Genomic DNA, 14769 nt, shown 5'->3' with positions numbered 1-14769 from the left:
TGATGAAATATTTTACCAAAGATTTGAAAACCATTTCCTTCGACGCGAGTGAAGCTATCTGCTGACAAATATTATGTTACTAGGTATTGAGCTTTGTTGAGTGAGTATTATCGAATAAAAATTGTTCTTTAAAAGTCCATTTTCTGAGAAACCATTGCGGGAGTCATTTTCAAATATCAAATCCAGAATTTTTTCAAGTTTCCCACTCTGAAATATCCTAACAGTTCGGCGGCAACGCCTGACGAAAATGTAGTGGCAAATAATTTGTCATCACCTGCATATGGCCGACTGAGTCTTGTTTTCCTCTCTCAGTCGCTCTTTAAGTGGAGAAGAATATAAGGAATTATCACCTTCTCATTCCAAACTCTAGTGGTAGCACGTGGGGCTGTCAGTTGGAAGATCTGGAGCTCGAATATCGGCTGGGGTATAGCTGAATTTTCACCATTCTCGCTCCAAATAAATGTTTAATTGCATTAAACTGGGAACGTCCTTAAATGTGTTTTATAAATTAAACAAGGAAAAAGTATAGAAAATACTGATAAATGCTAGAACAGGAACAAAAGTAGCTTGTTATATTTATAAACTGAATTTAAATGCTTAACAGGTAAATAAAAGGCTGACTTCATCCCTCCTGAAACCACGAACTTCCTTTCTGGGGGAATTCTTTTTAGTTTGCAACTGTAATAAAACTTAATAATAAAACTATAATAAAACTTCTGCAATTGCATGTATTTAATTTTCTCTTTAGTTTAAATAATTTTTTTGCACATGATATGTGTAAATTAATATATTCACAATACATCTTCTTTTTCCCATTTTGTTCAGTGCTGAAAAAAGAATTGATTATCCTAGTGTCTGAGATCTTAATGCCGTTATATGTTGCTCAGAACGAACACTTTTTCAAAGAAATAAAACTCATAATCTAAATGACATTTTACCTGATGACAGAGCTTTTCCTATAAAGCATTTAAAAATATTTGTGCATTCATCAAAATCTTAGAACATCAACTATTTTTATTACTGTAAATGCATTTATTTGTATCTTAACTTAAATGTAGTCAGGCTTATCTCACAAAGAATATGAAATTTTATACTTAATTAACAAATTTAAGTAAGTTAAGTTAATTTACAAATTTTCTAAAACTTCTGTTTATAATGCGCGCCAATGCATTCTTAAAATAGATAGGGAAGAATGAGAAAAAGAAGGAATCATTAAGATAGGGGAATAAAGATTTTAAATAAATTTCGTCACGTCTCTTTCAATCCAAATGACTCAATTCAAAAATATTTCAAATGACAACTATTCCAAGCAGGAATAACTGAAAAATGAGACCTAAAATGACATTTTGAAAATTAGCGTATCGAAACCTCATTCCTCAGATTTCTGAATCTGAGTGTTGCGCCATGGAAAGAAAATAATTTTTCAGTTGTAGCATTTTAAATACTAAAACTCATAAAATAGAAGTATGGGAAGATTTCGAAATCTTCGCAAATCGTCTTTTGTCTGCCATACCAATTCATAATTGGCTACCTGTATGTTCTAAGAATTATTTTTCCTAAATATTTTCAGTATTACGATAAATTTTCTAATATTGCAAATAAAATAATGTTAGCTAATTTAAAATTTAACTTCTTAACATTAAAGAAATAAGTTTATAGGGTATTTCTCCCACCTTTCGAGCATGCCTTCGTAGTGTAGTGGTCAGCACGCTCGACGCGTATTCGAGAGGCCCACGGTTCGAGTCCCGGCGATGGCATTGCTGATTTTTCATCTCTTCTGCTTCGAAACAACCCAATGTCTCTACAAGTTCATGTACTTTATTGGGGCAACTGACGTTTCTGTTTGACGCTTTCTATTTGAAAGGAATTCAAATAATCAATTTTTGCTTCTGTCGGAAATTTATCATTTCAAACCAGAGCCAACCATGCCTAATACATGCAAGCACATAATAATAGGTATTAGAGAGGGGACAAACATTGATATATTCTCGAATTCGAATTTTAAAAGGTCTCGAACCTTTCAGATTTTTCATATAAGAATAGCAATACTAAAAAATATTACATATTAAACTCTTTCAATTAAAGCAAATTTTAATTCTGTACTTGATTAGAAACAAATTTGAAAATACGATTCTTAAAAGTGTGCCTATATTTACTAAAAAGTTGCAAATGAAATTAGTAAGTAAAGTATGTAATTAAAAAACTCTTGAGGCTCATTTTCTCAGTAACATTTGACAAAAATATTTTAATAGCAGTTCATATTTATTACATTTTTTACAGAATCAGTTTAAATCAAAGCAAGTGTACAAAAAGTTATTACAAGAATTTACAAAGATAAACACTTAACATATAATATTAAATTCTGTGCAAAGATATATATGAGCATAGTCCTTAGAACAGCTACTGATGATGATGGCGATCCGGATTCATTGAAATTGCAATAGCTGTGAGTTTTGTTTTATGAAGAAATCTACTGACTGTCAATAAATATAATGTTCTCAATGTTTTGAGTTTACATTTAACATTTTTTTAGGTTAACATTAAAAAAGTTCAAATAACGGTAAAAAAGCTGGAAGATACGAGTTTTCGAACCTTGATATTTTTTCAAGACTTGTAAAATTTGAGGACATAAAAGTTACTTTTAATAATCACTGGGCCCACCAGCGGCCGAGCGGTAAAGTCACTGAACACTGGTAGTTCGGTCCGAGGTTCGAATCCCGCGAATGGGCTGGCTGCATGGGTGTTTTCGTGGTTTTCCACATGTGTAACGTGTATACGAGCCAGTTTCCCTTAGAAAAACCTCCACGAAGGCATCCCTCCCCTTAGGCTGATAGCCCTCGAGGCTTTGCCGTAATCAAATTACCTAACCTAATAATTACTGAACGAATGATGAAATGAGATTTAGTCGAAAGTCGCTGCTTCTTGCTGTCAGAATATCTGTGCATTTTAACAGCTTTCGTTTGCATGAAAATTTTTCTTAAACTTTTTTAAATTCTGACTATCGGTTGGTTAATACACAAAAAAAGAACGAAGACTTATCACGAAAATATTACTACTAAATTTGTCATGGCGAATGTTAAATAAGTCTGGCAAGAGAATCAGTTTCTCCCAGCTTCACGTATTTGTTCAACAGCTTCGAAATCTCATTTAAATTATTTTCCGCCTTTCTCCTGACAGTTTAATTAATATCTGTGTTAGGAATCATCGTTAGATTAAGGATGTCAGATGTAAGGAAGTAACATGGTAGTAATAAAATAAACAGCTGGAGTTACGATCGCTATTTATTTTGCACGTCATATCAGTAACGTTGAATTAACGGAGTTCCCCTTCCTTCAGAAAAACTGAATAAAAAAAGATGTGACATCGTCGGAACATTACTGCCTCTAATTGCACTTTCTGATGTAAAAACATCAACGTACATTTAAGACTGTCCATCTGACATTTATAAAACTCAGTAAGAATACAGAAATGGGTAACGACTATTTATATCCAACCACTAGTTAAATGAATGTCGGAAAAGCTTCATGATAATTATCGGTGCAGATTTTCAGATTCAGAGAGCAAAGAACACTGCGATGAAAACAGCAGTTTCTAAGTAAATTTTTTATCTTTTTAGCAGTTTCTATTTCATTGGCGATTTTTCAAGGATTATTTTAAAATAAAATGATTCTGCACGAAAAGTATAATTCTACGAGAAAGATATTTCAGCAATCGATTTTAATGAGATATTATGATTATTATTTTGTGTGTGTGGAGAAATAAGATCATACATTTGATAGCATCGGATATGGGATATTCGTTGTGAAAACAACGCTGAGCGCATTTTATATGTTGGAATTTGCATTCTTCCCGTTCGCGACTGCGCAGAGCAGAAAAGGTGAACTATATAATTGCGCAGTAGAATCCGTGTCCTTCCGGTTCTGATGGTGTTGAAGACTGTCCTTCCTGCTATGCCTATCCGAGGTGTTTGTCGACGTGGCCAGCAGCCGTGATTCTCTCAAGCGTGGTACAGCAATGTGATGTACACAGTCCTAACAGGGAACAGTGTAGTGAAGACTACATTTTAATAGGAATCTAGCCAAGTATTCCGGATAACTTTTCTACATCGAAAGTACCTGCCTGTTTGAATGAACTGTTAAGCAGGCTCAAATCATGTTATACCAGTCAAGTACATTCGTATGTTATCCATCATATGATTTCACTAATGTGTCATAGTCTGACACGATATGTTCATCTATTTTATTAAATCTTAAGTAATGTCACAGATTAAAGCTTATGTTTTCAACTTATTGCAATTTGTACTTCTGCAGCAGAGAACCTCGGTTTTACACGTACTACTGCGTTTAACTCTCAAGACCTTTTATAAGAACAAAAATTTCAAAAACAACACTATATAAGTAACATTTAACGCTCCTGTAGCGTTGTTGTTACTTATGTTCACTTGTCTGACGTAGTCAGCCCAAGCACACGAAATTTCTCGTGGCACGGAGCGCTAGATTACGTCTGTCGTTGGCAACAGCCTTGAGCGCCGAACGGGTGACAGTGCAATTTGGCTCAATTTCGCCTCCAATTCCAATGGAGAGCACCCCGGCGGAACGGGTCCAAGGGTCTCCCACTCCTCTCCCCTTTCACCAAACCACATGAGAGGACTTTCGGTTCGCCGCATATTTGTAGTGGCGCTATGCCACACCGACACTATACATTTACAAACATCCATGCCTTATCCGGGATTAGAACCCGGGCCCTACGGCACGGCAATCAGCGACGTTAATTACTATACTGGTTGGGCGGCAGAACATACTAGCACTGATCGTGGCAATGATTAAAAATAAAAAGAAATCTCGATGTTTTACGATTTGGTAGAAAATGCAGATTTTTCCTAAGGAAAAAGCAGTACCATTCTGCTGAGCAATCGGTTATGATGACATGCAGTAGAATTATAAAATTTTAATCATTTTTGAAGTGTTATTTGACATCATGGTAAAATTGTATAAATAATTTCGTGTAATACTTTATTTTGCACAGTTTCAGGTTCTCTAATTTTTTTTTTTTTTTTTTTTTTTTTTCATTTTTCCAAAATAGTGATACATAAAATAACCCAGGTCTAAATATTTACTTGATAAAGTATGAATTTACTTTATGAAAATAATTTGACGCGTCACAAAGAAATTTGTGTAGCTTATAAATATAAAGTTAAATTTAAGAACAAACTCGTTGAAATGTTTCCTTCTCAACTGGGCTCTCAGATTAAAGGGGAAAAAAGTACGTTCTCTGCAACAGTTTTGAAATTTAATGCAAGAAGGGGTCGTAATTTTAGTCCAATAGTACGTAAGAGGAGAATTTTCTGAAAACTCAGTCAAGAAGAATATTCCAAATGAGTGAAACAGATCATGATACTGAGTTTTATTTTACCTTTGTTAAATCTTAGATAAGAAAATCTTAGATAAATTCTAAATAAGAAAGGTAACTGAAAGCTAATAGATGTGTGTGTATTTAATTATGGAGAAGCACACTAGGGCTATCTGCCTAAGGGGAGGGATGCCTTCGTGGAGGACTTTCTAAGGGAAACTGGCTCGCATACACGTCACACATGGGGAAAACCACGAAAATACCCATGCAGCCAGCCTGTTCGCGGGATTCGAACCTCGGACCGAACTACCAGTGTTCAGCGACTTTACCGCTCGGCCGCTGGTTGGCGAAAGCTAATAGAAAAAGATACTAACTGAGAAAAAGAAAAAAAATTAGAACAGTAACTGCACCACAATAAAAGAACATCTTTTAGATAAAGATAAAAGATCATATCTCAAATTTTATTTGTCAGCTTATTATTTGCAACCTTAATTATGTATTAAATCAGAAGAGAAGCACGCCTAAGTGGAACTCAAAATTAGCAATGAACCAACTTTTTATCTGGCGAAAATTTAGACAAAAAAACTCAATCGATTTCAGGGCAAACAGGTCCCTCTTCATCAGGAACAAGGGAAGTCTTGCAAATTCCTTTGCTCCTGATGAAGAGGGACCTGTTTGCCCTCGAAATCGATTGAGTTTTTGTCTAAATGTACGCCACGTAAAAGGTTGTTTCGTTGCTAATTATATACTAAATATTAAGTTGCAATCATAGTGTTCCCTTTAACACCATTCATAATGCATACTCTTTCGAAAATGAAGAATGGTTATTTTGAAAATGCTTGTGTACGAAATTTCGGTGATTTTCTTTTAAAATCTTAATATTGCAATACATAGCAGTAAATTCAGAATTAATTAAAAAGCAAAATATACATCTTTAAAAGAAAAGAGAAAAATAAGTGTAAAATTCGTTACATCAAATTAAGAGATAAGTTATAAACAAAAATCAAGGTTATTATTATGATAATAGTATTCTTCTACGACAGAGTTTTTCTGCCAAATATCCAGTGATAGAAATGCTTATTAAAAACTAGACATAAATAAGCTTTAACTCCTTCACTAAAACTTCTTCGAAATACTTTGAAATCTTTGTTTATCGTCTGGCAGAATGTCTAAGGTCTAAAGACATAACAAAACTCTTTTTACTTGCAAAAGCTATTCTTCTTTTAACACCGAACAGCGAACAGAAGTTGAAGACTGTAGAGTTATTTTAATAGCCGTGGATTCTTTTCATTCTTTTAAAAGCGTTTACAAGCTTTTCATTTTGAGGTTAGAAATGAGGTAATTCTGATTTTTGGAACACTTTAATATCAAAATCAATCTAATTGGAATACTTAAAAGTATTAGACATCAATCAAATACTTAAAAAATGAAACTTCCACCATATCCATAGTTAAACTGTAACAATTCAAATAATTTATTTTAAATAAATAGACAAGAAACCTTTTGAAGCTTAATTAAATTATAAGCATTTACACAAAAAATATACGTATTTGGGGAGGAGGTGAGACAAGTAGTCCTTATACTACAGTAAAAAATTCCGAATTCTCTGTCTAATGAACAAAGCACAGCTAAAAACACATCGAATTCGCATGCACCGAAGTTTCATTATATTTCATAGCTACATTTGAACATAATCTTTTTCTAAATAGTCACTTTGTGCAGCAGTGCACCGGTTCAGCTTTCCTGCCAACGCTAGAATGCTGCTTCAAAGTCATTTTGCATTAAACGAGCCCATAGTCTTCTGCGATTCTGTATTTCGCGTGGGTCTTGTCACTCGTGATGGTCTGTGATGCGAAGGACAATGACGAAGATCTTTGCACAGTGCAAGTCGATATTCCTTCTGTTCAGGGGTCAGCAATCAGGCGACAAATGAGACAGCAGCAAGTCACATGCTTAATTCCAACCACAGAACTGCCTGCACTGGCATATGTGGCACGCTAACAATGTTCACAGTGTCAATGCTCGTCCTTCGACCATTCCGAAGCTCAAATTCCTGAAGTCATTTCACATTCTTGGGGGTGATAACTTATAGACATTTTCCCATATCTCTCGTTATTTTCAAGGAAAGTTCTTTCGCCTTTGAAACGAATGTGCCACTTAAAACATTGCCTGCGGCACATCGCCGTAAGCTTGGTGATGCATATCCAACGTATCTGTGCTTTCTTTCCCAGGTTTCCGTACACTTTAATGATGCTCGTTGTTCCATCTTTCCGTCCATGATAAAATCGCAAACTCCACATATATACGTGATCACAAAAACATCATTGTAACAACATTCGATTTTAGCATAGTGACACTTAGCCTTATCAAGCTATCTTGGCACTTAGCCTTATCAAGCTTGATAGTCACTGTAGCTTAGTGAAATCATTACAAATTCGAGTGAACCATTTCTTAACGCGATACAGAGCTAGCGCGAGAACATTTTAATAGACTCTGTATATCGAAGTATTTTCGTGTGTCTTCAACTTAGTGCTTTTCTGTTTTGATTGCTTATAATGAATACATCACATAAATTTAACTTTCTTCTAAATCTTTCTACTAAAAGTAGCTTTACCTTCATTTAAAACCCATAAATAGTACAAAATAACGTTTTTAGCTCCATCGCAGAAATCAATCCTTAATAAGTTTTCTGAACCTGCCGTAAAAAAAAAAAAAAAAAAAAAAAAAAAAAAAAAAAAAAAAACTTGCTTAGTTTCTTGGGTTATTTCTGGTGGAATGAAACTTTTCTCCTACGCGCTTTTCTTTTATTTATCATTTTATAGAGCTCCACCTTATTCGTTAACGTGGATTTCCAAAAATCTTCATTAAAGCATGTTTAACGCGTACTCGATAGTCAGACATTAATTGCAGAATGTTTAGCGGTGGTTCATGAGTGAATTTTAAGCATGTTAGCGTAAAATGTCCACTTTTAAAAAAAATTGGGATCATAAGTTTAATAAAGAGTGAAAAACCAAAATGGAAAATGATAAATCGACGCAGAGTAAATAAACCAAATAATTCTGTACCGAGAACATAATGAACAGCTTTAGAAATAGCTTTTAGTAATTGCAGTAAAGCTACATATATTTTAATTTATTATTAAGAAATAAAATGACGATGTGAATTATTAAAGAATGTGTTTATTGCTTTTAAATCATTCAGTTACAGACTGATGGATTTTGATAAATAAAATAAACATACCGTTTGCTTAAATCTGAAGTTTAAATAAAAGATCTTACTGATGAAGATTGCTGAGGAAGCACTCTGAGAACTGCTTAAGAATATATATTTTAGGCTTTCCCAGCTGAGACCTATTCGAAAATCCTTCCATCAATTAGGTATGTGAAAGGAGTTCCTGTTTCAGCCTTTCCTTTCAGAATGAGTGCTGAATTCGAAAATGCGATGGGGGATTATGCGACTGCAAAATAATGCATGAAGTAATGCCACAGTGACGAAGCATGTTTTAAACTTCGTGTTCAGATTATGTTTAGATAAAACGTTGATATCATTAGGAATGATACCTAATACAGAAAAACCTGATATTTTTAAAACATTTTACTAGCGCTTAATTTCTTGTGATATGGTCGCGTGAATTTCTAGAGAATAATTTCAGCTAAAATATTTTAGGAATCTAGACTTTTAAAGCAAAAAAATAGAACTTTTGAGATCTGCACTAGCGTTATATATAACTTAAATATTAACGCTCGATAAACTCATGAAAATACTGCTATCAAAGGTTTTAATAAAATGCTCATTATTTGACTAACTTATACGTTTAAAAATCGGAGTTCAATCCTGAAGGAGGGCGTTAAGTTATACAAAGGAAAAGAAATTTTTACGGCCATCTGCCGAACAGATTGTTGGTTTCAGACAGATATGTTCTCCATCTATCTTAAAAAAGACTTCTTGCAGTGGCAACACTCCAAGGATTAATTATTTGAGTGCCTAGAGTATAGTACCCTCTACCTTCACATCATAAAATTAAATAGTGAGTATAACTGAGAAAGAATACATAATAGTCGTTAAGGAAAGCAAAAGGGAAGTCAACATGAGTTAAGGAAGCTTAGGAGAAAGAAAACTATTAAGAATATTAGAAGTTTAGAAAAATTAACGCTGTTTCAGAGGGGTTCAATTGCGGAAGCTTTCGTTTTCGAATCTATCACGATAACCACTGGATGAGCAAGAGAACAGATACTTTTGTATTTTAGATATTTTAAAGTTTCCGAATTTCCTAATTTTTTATACTCATAGGACAACACAAAAGTAATAGCGAACAGGAAAGCGAATTAAGATTAGTAGGCTTCTTGGTCACATGGATGTAAAATCCTAACCTATGTGGCAACACTTGCTAAAATAAGAGGATGAAATATTCAGGCGGTCTAATGTAAAGCATCGTAGCAGTGCAAAATGTTATTCCGTGGGCTAAAGAAGTTTCTAATAATAGAATTCAACGTTCCGCCAAACACAATTCTGGAAAAGTGAAAAACGTCAAAGCGAAAATTTAATAATGGCTGATTAAACATTGAACGAAATATAGAACAGGTAATTTCTTAATTTGCGTTCAATTATTGAGCATTCAGCAGGCTTAAACATTAGTTCATGCATTTTGATCACTTATGCAGTGTATGCACACAATGGTCAGAACAGCTTTACACTGTTGCCTAAATATGAACATAGATTTTGTTCATTTATGTATACATACAATTGTTACAACAAGGATTCCAATTGTTACAACAAGGATTCCAGTTGTTACAACAAGGATTCCAATTGTTACCACAAGGATTCCAATTGTTACAACAGGATTACACTTATGTTGAAATTATACATTTTATGTACACAGGGGTTGCATCATGATAATACTAATGCTTAATTAAAGTATTAAATTGATGTTTAACTGATGTAATTACATACTTGGACAGGTGGTGTAATTAAACTACTGCTTGAATTACACATTATGTACACAGAAGGCTGCAACAGGAATACATTACACTATTGCTTAAGTAATACGTTTACCTACTGTGGCTGGTGGCGTGTTTAATTGCGTACGCTATGATTATATGTTCATCACACCTGGTCATTCGTTGCTTGAAGATAAATCCATGCACTTATAGTTCCCTTTGTAATGAATATTCTCTTACAGGTCTCATTGGAATTGCATTTATGCTAAAGTTGAGCTTAGAATCAGTCAATTACGCATTTTAACGGTTGTAATTGTTAATGTGTGTTTTACAGTTCGCTCAGATATAATTCGTGTATTGGTCACTTTGGTTATTATTGAGATATTTTAGAGTAGTCGTGAGTTACGCATACTATTTCGTTGATTGGCTTATGTACTTAGATTCTTGATACCACTTTGATGGAACAAATCAAAATTTATGGAACGACATGTATTCATAAAGCAAAATACGAAAGGATGATTCAATGATTTAAATAAGAAGGTCTTTCAGAACTACTATCAAATAAACCCGCAGAAAGTTGGTTCCTTAAATTTCTATCGGGGAATAAAGAAACTAAAATTCATTCTAATAAGACAAATATATTTAATTTATTGCAGTTTAAATGAATAAGTTTCAAAAACTTTAAAAAAATTTATTATGTAATATTTTATTACACGAGTTACCCAAGTTATTCATAAACAGTTTTAAATAAATATTTTAAATTAAGCTCACAAAGCTACCTATTTTTGTATAACTTTGCTCAAATTTACGGCGGCCAACAACATTATTCAGCAGTTTTAGACTGTCAGTTCAGCATTTTTCTATGGACACATCTTTACGAAGCTGAAATGATTTTGCACAAAGGCACTGGATTTTAATTCCTCCCTTTCCTGAAATAAATTAATTAGCAAAGCAAATTAAATCTTATTTGCAAACGACATGTAGGAGTGTAGAGACACCATAATGAAATTTTCTGGATGGGGCGCCGTTAGTTAATGGTTGTTTACATTTCAGTATTTTGCCTAAATTCTGCTGAATATTTGTTTATAGTGGCTTAAAAATTATATTTTATGCTAATGGAATGTTTCAGAATCATATTATAGATTTCAACTTAAGGTTTTAGTTGGTAATCCTCACATAATTATGCTTGCTGTATTTAGAGCTTCCATTTCAATGAACTAACATATTCAATTCATACAAAATACATGCGCGTTTAGAAACATTCCCATATTTTACAGAAAATCAATATTTTTATTTAGCTATATTTTAAATAAATGTATTTCGTCTTTTATGTATTTAAAACACATTTCAAAGCATATGATTCCGTGTTCAAATTATAATAAATTAACTTTCATTCTCCGTGATTTTAATAAACTTATGCCCGGGAGATTAAATTTTTACCCTTGTACTTCAGATTTAATATATGTAAAATATATTATTAATTGCAGTTGTCTTTCGAAATCATAACGACACATTTTTATTTCAAACAAAAATTTCAATTAAGTTAACTCTTTTTTATTTAATGGTATTGCATTAAATAGCACAGTTGCCATTTTTGGAGATCATATATATTTCGGATGCTTTTAAAAAAAAAGAAATTATTCTAAATTAATATTTTTTGCATTAAAAGATTTAATGTTTATTTAACTGTTTATTTTTTAATTAAAATAATTTTAAATTTATATAATATTATTTTACATAATTATTATTACATTTAAAATATCCTTCAAAAACATGTTGCTTTAATAATTTTACTTTAAATAAATTTTAAAATGAAACATATATCTTCAGTCTTTTACCATTAAAAATATATTAAAGTTATTATAATTGCTCAAGAATGAAATTCAGTGAATTTTATGACAATATTTTTGCAACAAAGGAAATGTACAGAACTTGCCTGATCTGAGTCTGTGGAAAGCCGCTCCCACCCGTCATAATTGCTCGAATTCGAGCACCAGCTGCACGTTGGCGAATTGTCTCGCATGGCGAATCAGTCCGTCTGACAAAACACCGCTCTAATATTTGCTCTTGTAATCACGAATTAGAATTCCGTTCTGTATCCGATATTTGTACTATACAGTGCAAAAAAAACGGGTTTTTCTATCTGCCTCCGCATACAAACTTGGTGTGGTTAATAAAAAAAAAAAAAAAAAAAAAAAAAAAAAAAAAAAAAAAAACGAAGAAAAAGAGTGGGGGGGGGGGAAGAGAGTTTCTAAGAGTAGAACTTTTGCGTGAAACTAAGGGTTGCTAAGATGATGGGTCTTTTAATGCGCTCTTTTCGCTTGGAAGTAGAGCGTAGCCAAAGCTGGCGACATTTACAGGAGTACGTTTTCTGCATAGACGATTAATTAAAGATTTTGGGTGGAACATATTTGTTTCTTTAATAATTAATCGAGTGACATGTACGTTAAAATGAAAACTGACAGTGCCTTTCCATCATGGAGGATATCTTAAATTAAACTGTTTTTAGGAAACGTTTACAAAGGTCCAAAATATGAAATATAGTTTTCTGGAGTAATCAATTAAATTGCAGTCCTATTAATTCATAAATAACTTCTCATAATTTTTTATATATTTTTTATTTAAAATTCCTTTATCAGCTTTGGAATCTATTCCTTTGGAAGGCTTCTCCCTTTAAGAAAATAATGCAATGTTGCATTAAGACAAGAGAGGCCGAGACTTTACACCCGTAGTATGAGATCATTCACTAGCTAACTGAAAGTAAAGAGTCTGGAATGAAACGATCGAATATTTATTTAGTATTTTGTAATACATATTTAATTGTGAGCTTTGAAAAATCTTTTTATGTGTCTCAATCAACTAGTTATATAAATGGAAACCAATGTAAGCATGATTAAGTGAATTCGTGATTTTAAACATTTGTTTGATAGATCTAAAATTCGTGATTCCATATTTTAAAGTTCAAAACATTTTGCAAGAGAAGTAGTCCCGTAGCAGTTTTTAATTGCTTTTATCCTGCAAACACATAGTAAAATAACTTCAAAAATAAGCCGAAATATTAATTTTTAAAGTGATGGTTTAATTGAAACAGTAATATCAAACAAAAAATGCTCTAAATAAAGAAGAAATTCCCATTTTTGTTTGGCGTTCTTTCAGATAAAGAAGCTCAAAGAATTTTGGGGAAGACATGACATTAACTTCATTTTTGCAGATAAAAATTCTACACAAAATGTTACACACCTCAATCTCCAAAAGGTTTGCGTAAATGTCATATCACATAATGAAAACTTACAGTAACTAGAAATTTGGCAATCAGAAGACGTTAATATTCTTTCTGCAGGAAAAATGTACTAAAGTGATATCATCCAAGATTTCAAGATAGTATATGTAATACATAGTGTTGTAATGCAGAGAAAAAATATCTTGCTCCCATAGCAATTTTCCTAGTTATATATCTGACAATTCATGTTGTCCAAGATAGTGACAGTCATTTACAGCAAATATCAAAAGAGATATGACCTCAATACTTTCCAAGATGGTAGGAGCAAACAGCTGTGTTACGTTGGGTATTAATTCGAAATTTTCACATTGAAATAAAATTGCCTTACACTACATCGAAACTGTGATAGTACACTAATATTGTACTAGTTTAATTGTGCTCTGGGTTTTATTAGCCAAAGCTATAGTTCTCAAAATCAGTAAATTATAACATGAGTAAAAATTTAGTACTTATCCTGCTATTAAAAAAAAACTGATCGTTGTACTGACAATATCATAGCATAAGAAAAAAGAAAAAAAAGAAAAAAAAAATGCCGGCTGCAGATAATTTCTTAAACGATACGAAGTACGGAAATTACTCATTACTGTTAGCTACACATAAACAAGATCACAGTACATAGAACTACTAATTTAATTTATACCGTATTAAAACTGAGATAAAAAGCAAGACGGTTTTTTTCACGACTTTATTTAACACAAAAGTAGCCTGAGAATGGTTTGAAGTCTTCAGGGAAAGAAGATTTTGTATAACCCTTCTGAATAACACTAACACTGTGATGTGGTTATTTGATTACAGCAAAACACACTAGGAATATCTACCTAAGAAAAATATACCTTCGCAAAGAGCTTTCTCAGAGAAACTTCGCTCTTAATCACATTACATATGAGAAAAACCACGAAAACACCCACACAGACTGGTCAGGACACTGACGGGGTCGAACTACCACCGCTTGCTGTCTTATCCAGTCAATCACTGGTTAAGTAATAAAATTAGAAAATTAACCCTTGTGAAGTAACTTTTGCTGAATCATATAGTGTAGTCTGAAGTTTTATTTGAAGTCCTGCTCTCCATATTATTGTTCTCTCCCACATCTTTAAACTTATTTCACAGTTTTATTTTTGTACGGACCTTTGAGAAAGCTACCTACCGTATTTGATATAACGTCTGTCAGTCCTTAATATCTAAAATTGGCTACAAAACCTG

The 14769-nt window shown here is 32.9% G+C and overlaps 1 protein-coding gene across 2 annotated transcripts in view; it reads right to left on the bottom strand.

The window, feature by feature from the left end:
- Nucleotides 1–14769, bottom strand: part of LOC118203026 (putative fibroblast growth factor 1) — a 104119-nt gene that overhangs the window by 72889 nt on the left and 16461 nt on the right. The window contains exon 1 of one of the 2 annotated variants that reach the window (XM_085822382.1): nt 12223–12444. The exons of the other annotated variant lie outside the window; for it this stretch is intronic. Coding sequence (XP_085678508.1) covers nt 12223–12309 — 87 coding nt within the window. The 5' untranslated portion in view covers nt 12310–12444. Of the gene's footprint in view, nt 1–12222; nt 12445–14769 lie in introns of those variants that run through there. 2 annotated transcript variants of the gene reach the window in all.

Source organism: Stegodyphus dumicola, chromosome 8 (genome assembly GCF_044657685.1).
Source record: "Stegodyphus dumicola isolate Sdum_Otavi_A_Nest chromosome 8, ASM4465768v1".
NCBI classification, from domain to species: domain Eukaryota; kingdom Metazoa; phylum Arthropoda; class Arachnida; order Araneae; family Eresidae; genus Stegodyphus; species Stegodyphus dumicola.
The sequence above is the reverse complement of the archived record's forward strand: the minus strand, read 5'-3'. Positions and strand labels throughout refer to the sequence as shown.